Source organism: Danaus plexippus (assembly GCF_018135715.1).
Source record: "Danaus plexippus chromosome 9 unlocalized genomic scaffold, MEX_DaPlex mxdp_24, whole genome shotgun sequence".
Taxonomy (NCBI): Eukaryota; Metazoa; Arthropoda; class Insecta; order Lepidoptera; family Nymphalidae; genus Danaus; species Danaus plexippus.
In genome coordinates, this window is record NW_026869847.1 from 2935343 (window position 1) to 2956215 (window position 20873).

A 20873-nucleotide genomic window follows, 5' to 3' on the forward strand; every position below is an offset into this window, starting at 1 on the left:
GGCAAGTAGTCCATACGATTGTTTGAAGCAATGATTCCCAAAGTACTTAAAACATTTTTAAATGAGTTTTTCAAACAATTTCTTTGAAGAACTGCGCATTGCCCAAGTAATAAAAATCGTGTCATCCATCACATGGATGACATCTTACTGTTTTAAACATTATCTCACAAATCATAAGCATTATTTATTTTCTGTTATCTTAAAAGGTGTCTATTGTTATTTAGTTTTTGTTTTGCCTTTAATTTCTTTGGTAAACTTATGCATATTTTCCTTTAATATTATTCCTCATTTAACATTTTTGACATTTACCTGCCCAGTATCCATTTTTTTTTTTAGAGATGTTTTACGGCTCTGGATACGAGCCCTTTTGACATAATAGTTATCGACAGGCCCAGTGCCCATTGCCCAATAGTGTTGCCGTTAAAAAGTAAAAATGAAAAATATAAAAGTTATTCATTAAAAATCTTGATCTATTTATAAAAAAATCGTCATCTTACGAAACGACGTTGCAAGTGAGAGTTTTTTTATATCTACGTATTTCATTGTAATTTTCATTTAGGGTTATAAAATTTAATTTCAATAGGATTATTGTAGTACACTAGTGCGGAAAAAATAGTGAATTTTATGTAATAATAATTTAAAATATTAATTATCTAACCGTTACTCATCCTTTTGCTTTAGAAATACTTTATCTAGGAATCACTCTATAACATGCACGTAACCAACTTGAAAGACGGTTTAATTACAAAGATTTCCCACGAGAATCATAGACAGTGGTTTGATTTTTAGATATATATCAGGTATCGTATTTACAATAAACCTATTTAAAAAAAGTCAATGAAACACTTCAATTAATAATAATACTTTTATTTCATTACATTTTGTTAGTAAGTATTGTATAGAGGGCCATTCTTCAAAATTATATTAGTAAAAACTTTAAATAATTTTATATTGTACTAAACATGGAATGCAAGTGCTACCTTCCACCAAAAATACACCATAAACATAACAAGTGAACTTATTAATTATTATTTCTTTTATATATAATGAAGAACACCATATTGACAGTTTACAGCAGTATAGTATTGAAAATAATAATAATAATAATAAACAAAAATTTTGCACCAGGCAACATAACTTTTATTAATATATCTACTTAAATAAAATTTAAATCACATTTTTATTAATCAACAAATAATATGATAGATCTTATGCCCTCGACTTGTCTGATTTAATGAACTTATCTAAGTCAGCGTCACTGGCTGGATCTACTTGGGAGAGTTGACGGAAGCTTTCATCATCAACAAAACAGATTTCATGATCATCTGGATCAGCCAAAATGATGACCCTTACAGTAGCTTTTCCTGGAGTGTCAAGGGATATAAGTGGAGTTAGGATTTTTCCCTTCACTTCTTGAACTTTCTGGTTGATAATTGGCTGTTCATCAAATGGGCAAGAAAAGGCAATGCGGCCATATGCCTTCGCGTGGTTTACTGGTTCACCTGATAAGAAATTAAGAGTTGTATTTTTTTTTCTATTTCAATAGTAAATTTACTTATATTTAAAGTTACTTAATTACTGGGTCATTTATATCCCAAGATGTTCTTTACTCTTAACAGCCTAATTTGTTTTACTCAAAAAATTTCCAACAGATTCAATCATCAAATGATAAGTCTGTTTCAATTCACAGATAGATTACTAATCTAAGATAAGAACTTTTTGATTTGTGATATTATGAAAATATGCAAAATACCATAGAAAACTATACATAGCATTTTGTCCAGTATTTGCTGACAGATGTAAATTTGCTGGAAAATTCAAATATGTGAATCTAGTTTATGAGTAATTTTGATATTTATACCACAATATTATGTTTAATAAAAAAAATCTTGTACTATAATGAAATGCGACCAAACACTCAGATTTCTATTCATGAAATTTTGATATAATGGATATAAATATATTGTATTGGTTTACCGAGTGAATTTCCAAAAATTTTTTATTGTTACAATGGGCACAACTAATTTAATATCGCATACAAATATTAAGTTTCAGTGCTCTTAATGCATTTCCTATTACGATCTTTAAGCGGTATCATAGACATTTGTGAAAAAAACATGAAATGTTTAACAAGAGCTTATTAGACTTGTAAAATGTGATCAGTTGTTAAGTCATTGAATTTATTTATTATGACAATTACAATTTCTTACCAATATCAACCAGTTCCAACTTAGCTTGGTCCTCACTAAAACCGAAAGTGACAGACTTGTCAGTTTTCTCAAAGATCTTTAATGTCAGCAAGCCATTCCAGTAAGCAATTGACTTCGCCAGATCTGAGCTAGCCAATGAGACCTTCACTACTGGATCTGAAAACGAGCAAAGATAAAAAAATTACTTGATGATACACAAGTATGATTTCTATCATAGACAACACAAGAAGGAGCATAGACAGAAAAAATTATATAAAGCCTCTGGTCTTCTCTGTAAGAAGTCAACAAAGATGATGTAAACACTAAGAATTCTATTTTAAATTAATAAGGTATTTAATTTTAATTTTTTATCATTACAAGGGTTTATTTGTATGTAAATTTAAGTCATTTAAAAGTTCATAAGTAATTTTATCTTTTTAAAGATTTCCATTATTTATTCTCATATTTCATAGGAGTATTCAATCATCAGAGTAAGTCATAGATCACATGACACAACAATGATAAAATATGATGTAATACAAAAATGATAAAAAATACCAGACTAGGACTAACTTTTATGAATCATCTGACAATAAAATACATGTTCAAACACTCAAATGTTAGTTAGAAAAGTAACAACCTTAATAAAAAATTATAATTAACTAAAAATTCAAGAAAATTCTAACAAATGGAAATTAAACTACAAATAGTAGTAAATTTGTTTCAAATATATCTAAGAGCAAAGCTGTAAAATCATGTTAGAAATTATAAGAATTTAAAAAATAAAAAAAATACACTGAAAATAACAATAAAACAGAAACATTATAAGTCCTAATTTGTTGTGTTACACAAAAATTATTAAAAAAAAAACAACTCAAACGATCTAAATATGATCTAATAAGTTTAGGAAAGACAAATTTAATGTAATGGACATACCTCTATCAATTGGCTGTGGTTTATCAATAATGTAGAATTTGTAACCTCCCGGAGCTTCAACATACTTCAATCCATTGTGTTCTTTAACTGGCCAGTTGGCTGAAGCAGCCCGTTTCAAACTCTCACTTGATTGAATTGTTAGCCCCAAAAAATCATTGCCCTGGTCATAATGCGTAATGCCATAGTTGTATGTCAACTCAACAACAAAATGGTCATCTTCTGGACCATAGCCGATCATTGTTTTACTCCATCTATTCGCATATGGTCTGAAAAATCAAACAACCGTATTATGGTAACATGAAAACAGACCATCTATAACGGACTGTAATTTCAAATTTTATTGGCATATTTTAATTCAGCATTCGATTTCTTTAATATATATTAGAACCATAGATTTAAATATTGTGTAAATAATAGACCAAATACTAGTATAAATGTTGGAATATGTTTTATGCTCAATGTGTACTGTATATTTAAAAAAAAACCTTCATAATAATAAGAACAAAAAGGTAAAAAACTCCTCAATCTCACCCATTGCAGGCTGCCTCACAACCTTCACTAAATTCTTCATGACGAAGTACCTATAACAATATAATTATGGTTAAATAAGTTTATACAACAATAAAAAATACTTGTAATCATTACCAGCCAAGAATTAAGAAAATTGAATCTAGTCATGGTAATAAGAATCATATGACCTTGAATATAAACGAGAGTACTATAATTTAATATGAATTTATCTATAATAAGTCAAGCAATATATATACATCTAGCCTAGAAAATTAAGTAATTTATTTCTATTAAAAAGTATGAAATGTTTGTATCCTTACCTTCATCCCCAGTATTTCTCTGTAGAACTTGGCCGTAAGGGTTCTATCGGCCACTTTGAAAACAAAATGCAATGCCCGGCCGCTAATCATGTTGCAATTTTATTACACTAGATTATACGTTATATTAAAAAGATATACAATTATTAGTAAAAAGCAAATAAACCTTTATATCTAAATATTTTTAACTACTATATTCGAAGTGCACTCGCAAAGTACTGACTAAACGACGGCTGGGTTTGACCAGTAAAGTGTAAACTAGTTTTAAATGTCAACTTCAAATCATTATTGAGATTCTAAACAATACGTTCGTTCAAGTATAGATATAAAAATGAAGTGGACCATTTTCAATAGCATTGCCATCGTATTCATGTTCAGCGATATAAAATTATTCAAGAATAAATTCTAATGTTAATAAATACGTTTTATATTTGAATATCGTTTTAATGTCAAGATTTATGCATGTGAACGACTTCGTTTTACGATAAGATGATAAATAAAGATTAGATAATTGTTTAACGCATACATCTAAGGGCACCTCATCAGTAAAAATCTTTACCTAATATTTGTTCTGTAGAGGAAAGGTATAATATGTAATATGTCCTTTATAACAAATGATAAAAATATATAAAACGTCACGCTGGAATAATCATATTCAAAAGATATAAATACAATCAAATAAAATTAATAGTCAACAACAACAATATTTCGCTTTCCCCTTGGGCCCTTTATTTGCTTAATTTTTTTTTTGCTACAGTTTGTATATGAACTGACTGGACCAAACCGAAGTTAAGTTGTATTTTATAGCAGTTTACCTAAAATAAGACTGTCCTTTTGTAGTGCCAGGACTATCTAACTTCAGGTGCCAACAAAAAAGTGAAAAGACTGAAGCTGTACAGGATTGGAGGGCCAAACTAGAACCTAGCTTTCAACCGCGTTTCGAGTAGGGTATTTTCAAAATCCTATGCCAGTGACACAAAACTCGGCCTTTTGAATTCAAAGGAAGGGCGATATTCTCTGACAATAAAGTGACCGCATTTTCCCCATCCTTACCTGTACCAACAGAAACTAAAATAAAGTGGATTCAGTGACAATTCCTTCCAAATTGTTTGTTGATTTTTGCTGGAAACCTCGATAGATGTCCACAGTAGGCTTTGTCAGGGACCAAGATGAGCATACTTTTCTAACTCGGACCTGGTTTGTCTTTTACGCTAAAAACATAGTTAAACTATCTTGACAGCTTTAGAAACTTAACTGCATTTTCCATTTTATTATTAAAATTAGTTATCATAGACCGCGTTAGGATGACCGAACAGTAGCTTACAGATCGTGATCTAATAGAATATACAAATGCAGTTTCGTATACGTACTCAAAGATAATGTTCAGTTTTTGAGAATATACGGAATATTATAACCTAAGTGTAGAAAAATGTGCCAGCTCAGAATTTCGTCCAATTGTAGACCTACCTGTTAAAGATGAGAACTATAATCATAAAAAGATAATTTAAAAACTCTCTGTGAAGTTATTTTTAAAATAAGGTTTTCCTCGAAGCTGAACCATAGGCGATATTCAAGTACACCTAACTTGTCAGTGTCTTAAACAAGTTTCTGAAATCAAACCATTTTTTTCAACTCAATCCATAGAATGATATTTTTGCATAATTCTAACACTCTCGGAACTTCTTTGTAAAATTATCTCAAGTATTGGAATCGTTGGGTTTTTGCAGAGCGAACAAAATTAAATTTTTGGGAAATGGAGTTATAAAAAAACATTATCATAAAAAATTCGGGAATTTAGGATACAGAGTATGGAGTACTTTACACCGACCTTTCTTTGTTTTTTCCACTAAAACTTCGCCAGAACGATAAGTATCAATATCTCTTCTTCAATTTAGTACTGTTAAATCTTCAAAAAGATTTCCTTTGTGGTTTTATAAGTCTGTACCGAAAGGATTGTGTATATAACTATTCTACGAAAGAAACATTTAAAAATATCGTGGGAGCTTTGTTTAATAATAATAAGGACTTCCTAAATCCATGATAAACAACACGTTGGCGAAACATTTTGTGAATTTTATATTTATATATTGGAAGCATTTGTATTTATAATGTACATGCGCCATTCATGCGTCTAGGTGCTGGTCAAACAGACATTAGATATCAAAGATAATGGAGTTATCTTATTTACACTTCATATTTGTTTCACAATTTATAGACGTTCAAATACAATTGTTTGTATCCCTCATATTCAAAATGGTAAACAATTGCATATTTTAAAAATAATCTGTGGTAATCTACATAAATTAACAGAACACATGGCTTTCTTTTTGGACCCAAACTTCTTTTAAAGGAAAGTAGAAAGGCAAGGATCCAATACCACGGCTTGGGTTTATAATGCTTAAGAAAAGTAGTATAACATTTTTTCAAATTATTATATTCTAAAATATTTCACTACTTGCAACAACTTGCTATGTCGAAATGTAGAAGTTTCTTATTCATTGAACAAATTCGAAACAAGTAATGAAAAAAAACAAATGAAATTAAGTTATTTATAACAAAGTATGAAAAACTACATGTAAGTAGTTTTCTTGAAGCAAACATGCAACTAAAATTTGAACCAAAAGCCCAGTTGGTAGACCAACTAGGAAGGCGTTATCCCCGAGTTTTCAGATTAAAACCCTAGCATTGTGTATGAATATTTTATTCTGTATTTTCTATTTAATATTCATTTAATCTAAAAAAAATACTAATTACAAGAATCTTTATGATGGCTGTAGAGCCAGAGCTCGAAAATAAATGAAATAAATAAATGATTCACTATCAGAATAGTGAATCATTTATTTATTTCAATTTCGGTCATGACTCAGCATAAACTATCTTTTACGCAAAATAGAGATATATTCAAGACTTTAGACTGTCCTTAGGGGAAAAATCATACCAATAAATGATTGAAGTGAAGGGTGATGCTCTCTAATGCTTTTTCAATGACTTCATACCAACAACTCAGTACTTTTTCACCACAACCTCCCGATAAATAGTAAGCATTCGTTTGCTTTAGTTGAGTCAAAAATTACGTGAAAAACCCTTCCAAATCCGGGTGTGACAACAGAACAGGCCCACCGCTTATGTTGATTTTGTACTTGGTGAAAACTCTTGCACCTATTAACACTGTTTTGTAAAAAGCAACATGATTTTTGGTGTTTCTCTTCATATGTATAAGAACAAAATAATATTTTTCCTTTATTACATCAACCATTGTGGGTTTATGACAACACCTAGGGCCTTCTTGAGTTATTTAAGTTAAAAACCGCTGCATGTTAGATTGACAAAAAAAAAATTGAAATATCAAAAACTAAAAGGCTTGCATACATTGGCTAATCACAAGTTGAAAAACTTTATTCTTATTATGGAAGGTCTTATGTCATTTAAAAAGGTCGTCAGTATATTTAAAGTGGCTGAAACAATTTGTTACCAAGTCCTCTTTTTAAACTTTGTGAACGGTACTAAGTTATTATTTTTTAAATTTTCATATGTTAATACAATATTAATGTTTGCATATCTCGCTTAGCTTTACTTATCATTTATGTTTTCTAATTTGGTAAAGAACGAGGTAACAAAAAAGGTCAATACCTAATTTATAGTTTTCATTTCATTAACTTTTCGAGTGATGAAATGTTTAGGAAATATAAAAAAAGTTGAAAGTTATCGGAATTCCTTAAATTGATAATCTAATCAAAGATTACTATACACCGATAGATATAATACACATTAAGATAATCGTAAACATAAATTACTAATTAGTATTGAGATATTTCAGCGTTTGGTGTAAAGTTCAGTTATTTAGTAGTGGCCTTCAATTCGTGTAAAATATATAATTTTTAAGAAATAATAAAGGCAGTCAGACCAAGATCAGGAAAATCTTGTATCATGTGGATTTAGTCACGGACATTATTAATTTTTGTAATATACTTACGTCCTGCATGTTCATACAAATTCAAAATGTCTTCAACAAATTTTACATTTCTGAAAATATGTGACACAAATATATCTATTTAAATAAAACGGATTTCGGTTTTGTTCTACAAAAATAAAATGTTACAACTACGTATTATCAAAACCTACATAAAAGATTATAAATATTAAAAGACTAAAAGAAATCGTAACAGCGAATAACTTAGTTTTATTTTATTCCGTAAATAAAGTTTAAAAGCATAATTTTTGTTCTGTAAGGAATCGTAATGCGGCATTGTTATATCAGACTGGTTGCCTTAAAAAAGTATGATACATTTACGATAAGCCGCTAGCATTGGATATATGTAACTAAACAAACTATATAAAGAAACTTAAAGCTAAGACGGAAATAATTTAGGAATGGGGATCGTTTTACCTAAAAGTTTTAATAGGTACGATAATCAAATCCAAGATTCAATCGTTCACATAAAAACTACATATAATTTCATACAGAAATACGGTTAAATATATTTTCTCTTAATCTAAACTACAATCATAATCTTGGTAAGTAACTTTTTTTTTTTACATTTTCGTAATATGCAATAAATTTAGTAATATTTTATAAACCGTACATAGACAAGTGCTACCTCTATTGTTTTAGCCTGTAAATAGTTATCTATATGATTCCTCAGGTATACCGTTATCGGGATATGGTTCAAAACACTGTTTCCTTATAATTTATAAATCGACACTAAAATTATAGCCAGCATAGTAATTGCAAATAACAAAAATTATGTCATACGTATAGTAACAAGGAAATATGAATTCAAAATATTCAATATATTATTATGACCGCCGAAACATTTTTAGTGAAAGGAAATATAATGTTAGCTGGGGAAGTAGACGTGCTATCTTTTAAGATACCCGATAATTTGACATTAATGATCCCTAAAGTTTTCAATACTTGTATTATTTACGAAGTATTCGTTTAAAAAAAATATTCAATTCTGTAGGCTCTTTGAAAATACCATGTAAATATTTCATCTTCTTTTAAATAATCTTAATAGGACAGTTACATGTCTGCATACATTAAAATATACCACATATATAAGTATAAACATTTTATCAAACAACATTGTAGTTTCAAGCAAAACGAATAAATACTTTTTTCTTAAAAGTTAAATATCCATTAAATAATATTAAATTTAAATCGTGAATCCATAATACATCGAAAAGAGACTCAATTACTAAGATCCCAAAGACGTGCTCAGCTGACAAAGTATTACATTTTTAACTATGAATCTCAATTCGAATTACCCATTTACGTAAAATTTTATCTAACAAACATAACTAGCGGCGGCTCTAGTTTCATATGTATGTGAATAAATAAGAATATGAATATATGTTAACTGATAGATATAAAATAATATCTACTATGAAAACTTTAGTGCCAATGTTAACTAAAGACCGCCCTAATATTAGGTAACAAGATCGTGTCGGTAAAAGCATTGCGTCATTTAGTTTGGTTTGTCTTTATCAGTGCCTTCTTTCTCTGATCCTTTTTCTTTCTCCTTCTCTTTGTCCTTCTTCTCCTGCAGCTGTTGTAGATGGGCTGGTAAGGCTTTTAGTATAGCGTGTACCTTGATGTAGATAATAGAATTAGCTATTGATTTTATGAAGGTGCTCTTGGAAGGTGGAATATTTAACTTAAATGTTATTACATTCAAAATGCCCTTTCTCTATTAGAAAAAAAAGTAAAAACGCGTCCATTAAAATGAATTATTTTGGCAGTTAAATATTTTGATGAGATAGGTAATATAAGTTACCTCTTCTGCAACAGCCATCAGTACGAATTCAAACTGCTGTTTGGTAGCGACGGTGCGTGTGCGTTGGTCGCGGATGTGCTCCAAAGTAGCGGCGATGTCAATTTCCTTTGCACCTTTAGCCATGCGGTTGAGAACCATGTCGATCAAACAGTATGTACCGGTTCGACCGGCTCCATTACTGCAAAATAATTTACAAGACTTAATATAGGTTTCATACAATAGATAGACTGTACATTAAGGCACTTTATTCGACAATTCACAACACGAAAAAAAGGAATATCGATAAGTTTTGGGAAAATTTTTAGTTACAGGACTATATAAATGATAACAAAAGATTACGCACAGCCCCAGCAAGAATCCAAAAAAAATTATAACGGGATTCATTACAATTTTGCAAAACAAATACGAAATCTTTGATAATTGCCAATATTGTATTTTAACTATAATATAAAAGAATAGATCTTAAAAATATATATTTTAAAGAAAATTATTGTGTTGTTGATATTATCGCAGCGTCTATAAGGTTTCCATTACGTTAAAAACATTGATTTTCAAAAGTAGAAACTAATGTCTGAGGAAAAGTAAATATGCCCTACAAATTCGACATCGGATCTTCAACTATTATTGAAACTATTTTGTACAGATATACCATGTCAAAGATGCAAAGTGCCAACAAGACTTTATGCTAATTTTGGAAATGATTCATAGAATTATAGATGTCATATATGACGTTGGATGTAAGTGCCAAACATTTTTTCTTTGTTAGTAAGGAGAGATAAACCATAAATAGTGCACACAAAAAAAATTACAGACTGAGAGCCATGGAAAGAAATAAATCTATTGATAAGATGCAAATCTATTTTAGACATAAAAAGTGTGAAGATGCCTTCATTGATCTGTCACAAAATAATATAAGCAGAGAAAATAAGAAGTCTTAGAAAGAGACATCGAATATTTGCCGGAAAATTTACAGGAATTTTACAGAAATTTGTGTCATAATTAATTATTTTTTCAAAATATTAGCACTTGGCCCCAATAATAATATAAATAGGATTGTACTTAGCTCATATATAATAAAAATATCCTGCATCTCAACCTATTTCTTTATTAACAAAAATAATTTTGACTTGTGTTAGGAATAACTTAAAATAATGTTATTAAATGGTATATGTCTTAACAGCATCCGTTTGAAAATTTTTATCATACTGTTGAGCTAAGTAAGACATTGATTAAAAAACAAATAATGTTTTATTTATTTACACCATTATTGTATTTTAGCACTCAACACCTTTGTTAATGCCATGTCTAAATCTTCTTCTAACGTATATAACCTATATATATATATATATATCGGCGCAAGCAGCTTCAATGACGGATGCAACATGGAAATAACTGGCACCAATTATTATAACACCTTATTGGTCGTCGTTACTATTGTTAAAAGTAAAACGAAATCAAAGAGAATAGAACTATGTTTGAATTCTGGTTGAAATATGACGTCTGGACGCACGACAGAGGACTGCAGAGTTCAGCGAGTGCGGAGCATAAAGAACCTTCGAGAAATACAAGAACATTTAGAAGAATTGAAGTTTCATTTTAAAATATCTGGAACTTACTGAAACAAGTGACATTAGAGACGTCAGCGAGGCTGGCGTCCTGTCTTTAAAACAATGAATTTGTAATAAAATCCGATATATATATATATATATTTTATATATATATATATATATATTTTATATATATATATATATATTTTATATATATATATTTTATATATATATATATATATATATAAAATATATATATGTGTGTATATTAAGTAACTAATTTGATTTGTTATTTGTGTTTTTTTACTAATTGTCGCTATCTTAAAGGGAAAATGCATCCATCTACTATTTTAAAATTAAGAGATAATGTTAGGTATTAGGTAGCACAAGAGAAGAGCTAGCGATGAATCCCTAACATCTATAAAGAAAAATGAATTGCTTATTTCAGGTTCAACAAAGATATTTTTACACCCAAAAATTAAACATTAATTTTGAACTACGTTAAAAAATATATAAAGAAAAATCCGTCTAAAAAAATGATATCTATATCTATCAAACACTCCGGTGACATTTTGATAATCTTTTAAATTTCAGCAAATTTAGATTACTTGCGTATGAAACACAGTTTCATAGTTCATTATTATGTTATAGATAAAAATTATCATAATTAAGATTTGTCACTTTTAATATGCGTTATCCATAAAACGCATGTTGTGTATCTTTGACTGATTAAAAGATAATATCTCACACAACCATTTTGATAAAATATCAGTAACAGTGAATACGTGAGAATTAAATCTAGCGAAAACAATAATTTTCTTCCTCACCTGCAATGGACAACAATCGGACAAGATCTTCCGCGGTAAGACTTATTCACCTTCCTGTAAGCAAAACACATAAACGATTAATAAATACTTAAAAGCAACATCATGGACGAATATATGATATCCAGGACTATAATATTATTTTATTTGCCATACCTTCTGAACTCAAGCAATGCCTTGGTAGAAGCTGGTACTCCATTCTCGGGCCACGAGAGGAAGTGGAACTGTGTGACAGTACGAGTTTCGCCAGTACGTTGGTTCTTCAGATAGAAGCTTCGGACCAAATAGTCGTCACACCAAATGTGCTCGCTCACGAGATGGACCTATTACAATACCACATTCACGAATTAGTTGTTTGTATAATTTATATAATTCGTAGTGCTCAAAAGCCAAAGAAATTATTAAAAAACAATAACTGGGTTTATTCATCAGAGTTTATAATACCTCATAAATGTGGTACAGTTCTGAACCCTCTTCAGGCCAATATCGATGACAGAGCTGTTGTCCGTTTTCAGTGAGGCGGGTTAACATCACCATGACTACACTGCCTTGTTCCCATACCATCTGCCAGAAATCCGGAGCTGTTTGCACCAATGGACCAGCTGCCGCTATGTAGGCCGGGTTACGTGGGTCGTGGTCAGTCTGTTTAAGAGGATTTAAGTGATTATTTATGTAATTAGCATCAGATATTTGACTTAAAATATGACAACTCACTATCGTCGATGCGTTGATATAATCAGATCCAAGGTGATTGGAGAGAGTGTTGAGAATGACTCTGGAATGGTCGTAAGGCAAGACATCGGCGCAACGGTTCTTGCCGTTATTCTCAGGTTTCAGGGCCGCTGCGGTAGCACATGGTTCAGCTTCATAAGCGCAAAGCGCTTGCCATTCTTGTTCCAGGCGATCCTTGTTTCGGAGATGGTCTTCCATGTAAGCCTATGAGAGTGATGTTATTATGAATAGTACGCTGAATGTCTTTGCTAAAACATATAATAATTATTATCCTGCAACTTACCAAAACCATATGTCCCGTGGAAATGTCCATATTAGTCAAAGCCGGTTCCTCACTCCTAAAAAAATGATTGGATAAACGCTACAACGTCAAATAATCTTGCATAAAAATCCAGAACATAAACTTACCAAGATGAAGTGCTTGATCTAGTAGAGGGTGAATTCCCGTCAGGGTCACGTGATAGCGACGTAATCCTTTGCGGAGGTTCAGTTGGAGGAGCGACTGCGGTCTGCGTGCCCGTCCATTTACCGGACATGCGAGCACGACAAAGTTCCTGATTCATTTCAAATATTCTTCAATTTTTTATTAAAATAGGTACTTCCTATCCACAATTTATTGAACAAAAATTTTATATTATATCTAAGTGATCTGAGTTTTATACATTATTTAAGACCTGATAATCCCTTGTAGCCTCAGCGTCGATCTCAGCTGCTGAAGCCAAGCCCTGCATCTTCCGCCTAGCACTCATATCCCTCTTCAACAAAACAGCAAACACCACTGCTCCCACGATAAGAACTGACAAACTACCCACAAGTGCTAGTAGTACTGGATAATCCAAACCAAATAGTTGATTCTCCTTGGACTCGGAGTTACGAATCATTGGATATTTGCTCTATAAATATAAAAATGGAATGTTAAAATAGTTGTTCTAACCTATAACTTTGGAATCGAAAGAAACTCACCCTATCTCCAACTCCAGCCGATTGTATTTGTGCTCCAGTGTCCTTACGTACTTTTTCCTTGATAACGTCTAAAATTTAATGTGTTAGAATATTTTGGATAATGCAATTTATTATTTTATGTGAATCACTCTTACCAATTTGCTTAGCAACATCTGCTGCATCGTAGCCTTTGCTATTTTTTTCTACTTTAAATGTGACTTCGCTGGGATCAACTCTGCAAAATATTTTATAAAAAAAAATATTACTTCGATAAAATATAAAAGAGCAATCGCAGAAAATGTCATTTACCGGGGATTTGTAAACGTATTTTTTTCTAAGCCCAACATCTCTTCAAGACGTGTTATGAATGAAATACCTTTCTCCCAGTCTGTCAAAAACCTGGTACGAGAAAGTAATAGGCGTTTAAGCTAAGCTATATCAAGGATATAATAAGAAAAATAAATAATCAATCACACCGTGAAACATCATACCTATTGTGAAAAGTTACAAACGCGTAAGATGGGTCGTAGTCGTAATCGTTGTGATCGTGGTCCGACATAATCTGATTCTGATTGGATGATTGGGCTGAAAGAGAAAAATAATGTTGAACACTGCTAATTATGTAAGTATCATTAAAGTAAAATAATTTTCGAACGACAGTGCACAGAGGATTTTAATATCATGCACTTTGATCCCTCAATTGACACAAGAAAGCCTTAAAAACATAAATAACCTATTGGGTACAATCATAAAATTTATCCTGTATTTATTTTTAAATGTAAAAAAACTGTTCAAAATAATCGCAGCTAACTCAATTACAATTATAAGTGATAAAAAAGTAAAACAGTTTTTTTACAGAGGATTTTTTACAAATACAGTTTACACGTTACGACTTAAGCCAGTATTATTAAGATAAATTAGTGAATTCAAACATGAACACATAAGAAAAAAAAAAAGGAAATAGAACAAAATAAAATTAAAATATAAGACATTTCAGGAGAACGACAGACTCATGCGTTTCGTGTTATGAAGATAATGTGCTGCAGAGGCTAACATTTAGTGCGGTTTTTCTAGGATACGACGTGGCGGTGCAATAATCCATAAAATTAAAATTAATTATCCATGAGGAACGCTAGACCAGCACATATTTGGAACCATTGGGCACAAACATCGAGAGTCTAAAACAGTTATCTCAGGCCACCGTGACACTAACCTGTCACTGATTTATTGCTGTATAAAATCTTTAATGCTTTTGCGTCCACACGCGGCCCAGGCTTTTTAACATCATCTCTTTCCCTACGCTTAAATCCCCATTCTCTATTAACTAAGTCTTGCAAATCTTGAGATAAATAAAATTTTGAATTTTCACCTGAAACATCAGCGATTTTGGTAAAAACTAATGGGCGGTTTAAAGTTTTGGGTTCTCACCATGTATTGTGATGTTGTTTTTAAAAGAACAGAATTAACAAAAAAATAACGGAAACAAAAACCTAGAGAAGAAAATTGTCTTTGCTATAGTTAGTTGATAGCCTGATCAAGATTTACATAACACGCTTATATCCAAAATGCTATTTCAGTGCCTAAATGAAAAGAAATAATATTTAAATAAGATTTTTTAAATTACACATAATAAACTATAAAATTTGCATACCTTGCAGTTCATCCGTTTTTAATGGACCTCCTTCAGCATATAAATTTTCTTGAGGTTTTAATTTTGCACCAACAATTTCACGCCAATAGTTCATTAAATATTCCATGTTCTTTGGGTTTATTTCTTTGGAATTGTTTTCTAAAAGAGTTTAAAATAAACTAAATTTCTAAAATGTTTCAGAATAATATATAGTTGTAGGATGATATACCCACCCTTTTCATTAGTTGTTCCTTCGTCTTCATTTAATTCGCTAGATGGGGTTTCTACATAGCTCCTTGCTTCTGAAATATCTTCTGGGTTTTCATATTCAAATGGGAAGTTCTTTTCTAGAAAGCTTTGCTTGTATTTTTCCAGAGCATTCGATCTTATTTCTTCATCCAATGGTGAGAATCTGTTAGCAGTCAAGTATTCCGCTGTGAAGGGTGGTGGTTTTATTTTGTATTTACGAAAATGAGCCAATAACCGTTCTTCATCTGGGAGTTCATTAACTGGCTTTTCTTGATTGTTATTTGCGTTCAAGGATTTTTTTTCTTTATCATAATTAATGATACTGTCCTTAGGTACATGATGTCGTGCTTCCTCTTCAGCTTGTAAGCGTTCTCTAAAGCCTTCAAATGGTACAATCACAGGTGATTCGACCCCACTCATTAGCATTATATTTCGTATTTTATCGTTTGTATCTTCAACAGGTTCTAAATCTTCAATTTTCATAGATAAATCATCGCCTAAAAATATTTGTTAAACATGTCAAAACAAAAATGTACATTTAATAAATAAAATTTTATATTGAATAGGCATCATGAAAGGAAGCAACCCTCCCGAAAAGGATACATTAAAAATATTGGTATACTTTTATGAATCAAGGGTATATATTTATTTACTTTTTCCTAAATAAACGGTAATCTTTAATATAAAGAAGGGATTTACAAATAGATTTTTTTTTTAATTTTACAAAAAGCAATCGTATAAAATTACACATATGAGTAATGAAGTAACTGTTTAGGAAATTAAAATTTAATCATAATCTGACTTCCTAATTTAATGAAATAAACGCTTCTATAAATAAAATTATATACACCAAATAAAAATTAGATGAAACGACCGTTAAATTTCAGTCAATTATTGTGTTCAATTTTAATCTAATCATTATTAATAGATCGATTAAAATAAATACCTTTAGGTTCTTCATCGTCAAGTAAGGGTGGATTATATACTTCATTTGCATAATCTGAGTCGATCAATTTAGTGTTTGGTACGAATCTTATGTACGCTGTTTCATCAGAGTTAGCCTAAAATGTGTGTTGTCCGTTAGAACCGAATAATGTCATATTTTTTCATTTCTAGTTCATAAAAAAAACTCACATCCAACGTTTCGTCTCCAACGTTTGTTACTCCCGCACTTAGCTTGGGATCCGCGAAATGCTCACACAGCTTTGAGTTAACTTGATTTGGATCCCTGCGGAGGTATTGTTGTACGTATCACATAATTTTAAAGGACCCAACATACAAATAGCATTCATTCGCTACATCAAGCCATCAAATACTCACAGGTGATGTCGTAGAGCGTACAACATACTTTGCAGCATACATTGCGTGAATGCGTGCTCCCAGCGGTAGCCTTGGGCTGCTAGTTGTTGCAACTCCCTCTCGAACCACTGTAGCTGCGTAGAGCTCATGTCATATCTTTAAAACGTCAAATTCTGTTAATTCTATCGAGATTTTATTTACAATATTGTAATGTACAGAAACTACTTACTGGTAAAGTGACCCCTCTTCGGGATCGTTGTCATAGATCGGTATGCATTTTCCAAATGCGAAATCTAAAAAATAAATAAAAATAACTGCTGGTATATTTATCTAAATGAAACTAAGCTATGTTATATGTTATAGCTTACCATCATAGCACCACTCAGCTCCGTCAATGCATAAGGACGAGCTAAACAAACAACCTAAAACAGATTAATTTTTTTAAGTAAATAAAATTAAGTAACTCAATTTACTTCAAGTTGTTTTGTACTCATAACTTTCTATATATTCTATTTTAAAGTAACGTCAATCAACTATTAATTATTATATATTTACCAATATTCCCGTCGGCATTCGAGGGCGCCAGCGTACATATCACCGCCAGCGCCCACAGAGCCTGCCGATAGCACGTACGGCTCATTACATCTGCAAACACAAACCTCCGTTAGAATACAAACAATAATAATAAACAAATCAATAAATCGTCCGTCGGTATATAGAAATTATACATTTCTTTAACATTGAATGTCATAAAATTATTTCTGTACAATACAAGAATAAATGTCCCTATAATGCGCATTATATTGTAGTCTTAAAGACGTAAAGATTCCAAAAAAATTATTTAGAACAATAAATATAACTAAATTAAAAGAATAAATTAACTAAAATAAAAGGCACAAAATTAAGGAGATCAAACAGTTGAGGGTATATTTTGCTCCAATTTAAACTTAACTAAAAAACTCAACATATATCCCCTGTTTTTGGCGAAATAAAAGGCTTCATGATAAAAAAGTTTTATCGGCGTGCAGAATATTGGTAAGCTAATATAGGTAATATTGGATATAAAAGTTAATAACTTTGCGTCGTTTTAAGACCACGATATAAAACAAGAGAGCCTTTAATATTTTACTATCACTATCTCTATACGATTATTACTTAAAATGTTTAAATGTATTCATACATTAACGTAAAGAAAACCAAACAGAAATATTTAGTGTCTCTTACAGCTGGGAAATTACAAATAAACGCTTTAAATCAACAGGTGGGTGGAAAAACCTCCAAAGTTTCATTAAAAAGTTTCTTATCTCATTTTAACATCATAGCATCATTTCTAAATTTAAAAAAGTTCCCTTTATATTTTATATTCAATGTGCCCAACGTCATTCTAAGTAAAAGAAATTTAAAACTAAATGTCAGCTGCAAAGTTACACGAAACAACTAAACCAAATTTAGTCCGATGAACATAATTAATTTAATAAAACTCTAATATCAACATTATCAACTATGAACGGTAAAATAAAATAATTGTAATACAACGGTTAAAAATAACTATCGTATGTATGTATTATATAACTTAAGTAAACTATAAATAAGTTCTCTGGATCCAAGTCGATAAAAATATCCGGATAAATTGAAATATCCACCTCCGACTGAGCGGGGAAAACAGGAGGTACACAAAGAAAATTCTATTAATAGACAAGCAAATGCCAGGGGTTGGTATCGAATACGGTGGAACAAACTGAGGAAATCCTTGAGTGAAACTACACTGTTATTGAAAATATACCAGATATCTAAACTATTAATTTCTTTTATAGATATTATTGTAATAAATTGTATTACAACGCAAATACACGAAAATCTATAAATTGTTAGCTCTGACGTAGGCGCTCATGCCCTTTAGGTACTGCCCACGCAAACCGGGAATGGCGAGAATATTTTATCTCAATTTATTATTCTATTTTTAAACGGAAATCATTATATACATACAAATACAGTAAAATAATAAAAAAATATTTTTTTAATACTATTGCTTGTATTATCTAAAATACTAATGAATAATTAGAAAGAATGTTTTGAATCGAATTTAATTGTATTAAGAAATTTTAGATGTACTATAGATCTCTATATTTATGTTTTTTTTTTTTTTAATAAATTACTATTTTTCGAAAATCATTAATCCTATCCAGCGCACAAACAAACAAATAATAACATTTTATTATAAGGCTTATATTATATTTCTAGTGAAGCGCGCATTAAGGGTGTGTTACAAAACATTCAGTACAAACAATTAACAGTACATACCGTTTAGATCCGCCAAAAAAGCCGGAACATATCCGTGATAATAAATTCTTCCGAGAGCGTGACGCCGTTTAGAACGACTTGCACGATAAGATGCAAAGACTACAGCTGTACTTAGTTGGTGGGACCTGCGCACTCCGCTGTATCGATCATGCGCTCCTCCATTCACACGATGCCACTTCCCCGCCTACATAACGACACGATTCCACTGGATGTTATACTTCAATCATCATTAGATAACGTGATATTAGCGATCCCTCTCAAAGCTTCCACACTTAAACAGCTACCGTCAGGAATGGTTCGACTGAATAAATAGCAATTTCGATTTGGGGTGGTAATGTAGTGTTAATAATGTAATAATATACCACAATACAATATAGGTCCTATAATGTGTCAGCTTTTGCGATCGTCACAAGGGATAGTAATGGCGCCCACTCGGCACGTTATCGGAGAACAGTGTTATACATGCTAATGACACTAAAGTGATAAAGGCATAGTCGATACTTCGTTAGCTACACAATATACACACATATATTTCGTTGCCCTTATGACATTTTTTTACCATAATAAAACGATTACATCAATAAAGAGGATTACTGAAAGCTTTAATTAAAATTGTTTAAGCGATACGCAATAAGTTTTCATATTCCCAGTACTTTTATTAAATATATGACAACATATCTTATGGACTTGTTATGCTGTATGAATTTGCTATTGGATTACGTTATTGCTAAGAACCTAGACTATTTATTTACACCAATTTTACCATCAAAAGTTAAGTCACAGTTTTAATCAAGCATGATTTTAAGATAGGTATGTTTAACAAAAAGGCAATTGAAAAATAGGATTCCGTAGACTTAATGTCGTAAATAGGTCGAGAAATAATGCTATATCCACATAGTATACGAACTACTACGTAGACATTAATTTGTAAAAAGAAGGCGGTAGTGAACTAATGGTTTGTCCTTGATAACACGCGGAGGTCAGATTAACATCATTCACTTAAACACAATCAACAATGCCGGTAGTACTATCCTTTTCGCATTTTAACTTAACTTACCTTAACTTAATTTTTTTCGTGAGTTGTGTTTCGCTAGATATTATAAATATAAGAAGATTTAGTTGATATGTATGAAGAGAGCTTTATACAAATATATTAAATTGCGTGGGAGGTTCTTAAGGCTTTATTGGATATCAAGATAAAGGATCTTGGACGTCTGATGGAGAGAAGATAAACTGCACTAAACGATCGATCCGATGTACTATCGCCTTATATTATTTTTAGTAGGTCACCGTTAGGTTGTTCAGGGCGGATTTATATTAACTTTCGTTACCTTACTTAGGTTAGTTCGCTTATTCGTTAAATTGATTCCGACTACATTTCAGATTACACATCACAATGCGTTTTTTTAATAATGAAAACATATGTTAATTATTATTGAAATTAAAATGCCTAATTGTATAATTGTATGATTTGATTGTGACATAAAATTTTAGGACTAACTGAAAATATATTGCTTTTAATGTTATTTTCCAAAAAAGACACGAAACTTCTCAGCGTTCCGTGGATTCACCGTCGTGTCGGGTCCAACGCGTTGCAGAGAGAAGAGCTTCAAAAGTGGT

General features: G+C 31.1%; 2 protein-coding genes across 5 annotated transcripts; both read right to left on the reverse strand.

Moving 5' to 3' along the window:
- Window positions 1-851: 851 nt before the first annotated feature.
- On the reverse strand, window positions 852-4281 carry LOC116767612 (glyoxalase domain-containing protein 4). The gene is made up of 5 exons (XM_032658016.2): window positions 3956-4281; window positions 3657-3706; window positions 3126-3391; window positions 2211-2366; window positions 852-1502 (listed from the first exon to the last, which is right to left on the reverse strand). The coding sequence occupies exons 1-5, from the start codon at window positions 4043-4045 to the stop codon at window positions 1210-1212; spliced, it is 855 nt and encodes a 284-aa protein (XP_032513907.1). The 5' UTR covers window positions 4046-4281; the 3' UTR covers window positions 852-1209.
- A 4122-nt stretch (window positions 4282-8403) lies between these two features.
- On the reverse strand, window positions 8404-19667 carry LOC116767198 (receptor-type tyrosine-protein phosphatase N2). Of its 4 annotated transcripts, XM_032657407.2 has the most exons (23): window positions 19254-19663; window positions 17508-17597; window positions 17321-17374; window positions 17182-17245; window positions 16974-17108; window positions 16788-16881; window positions 16600-16714; window positions 15638-16150; window positions 15426-15563; window positions 14988-15143; window positions 14266-14359; window positions 14084-14173; window positions 13930-14009; window positions 13796-13863; window positions 13507-13725; window positions 13241-13386; window positions 13116-13170; window positions 12815-13036; window positions 12545-12742; window positions 12257-12423; window positions 12104-12157; window positions 9730-9907; window positions 8404-9543 (listed from the first exon to the last, which is right to left on the reverse strand). In XM_032657407.2, exons 2-23 carry the CDS (start codon window positions 17590-17592, stop codon window positions 9421-9423), a joined length of 3048 nt encoding a protein of 1015 aa, XP_032513298.2. In that variant the 5' UTR covers window positions 17593-17597; window positions 19254-19663; the 3' UTR covers window positions 8404-9420. The 4 variants fall into 4 exon arrangements, with proteins under 4 accessions (XP_032513298.2, XP_061383211.1, XP_061383210.1 ...); XM_061527227.1 differs by having other exon boundaries at window positions 12545-13036; window positions 13241-13341; window positions 19254-19667; XM_061527226.1 differs by having other exon boundaries at window positions 12545-13036; window positions 19254-19667.
- Window positions 19668-20873: the final 1206 nt, after the last annotated feature.

Excerpts from the sequence above, each read along its gene's own strand:
- LOC116767612 (XM_032658016.2), bottom strand. The coding sequence starts at position 4,045 with ATGATTAGCGGCCGGGCATTGCATTTTGTTTTCAAAGTGGCCGATAGA. Across the intron at positions 3,707-3,955 it reads GAGAAATACTGGGGATGAAG|GTACTTCGTCATGAAGAATT; the intron begins GTAAGGATACAA and ends ATATTGTTATAG. Across the intron at positions 3,392-3,656 it reads TGTGAGGCAGCCTGCAATGG|ACCATATGCGAATAGATGGA; the intron begins GTGAGATTGAGG and ends TTGATTTTTCAG.
- LOC116767198 (XM_061527226.1), bottom strand. The coding sequence starts at position 17,592 with ATGAGCCGTACGTGCTATCGGCAGGCTCTGTGGGCGCTGGCGGTGATA. Across the intron at positions 12,424-12,544 it reads AACTGTACCACATTTATGAG|GTCCATCTCGTGAGCGAGCA; the intron begins GTATTATAAACT and ends GTATTGTAATAG. Across the intron at positions 9,908-12,103 it reads CCGATTGTTGTCCATTGCAG|TAATGGAGCCGGTCGAACCG; the intron begins GTGAGGAAGAAA and ends ATTATTTTGCAG.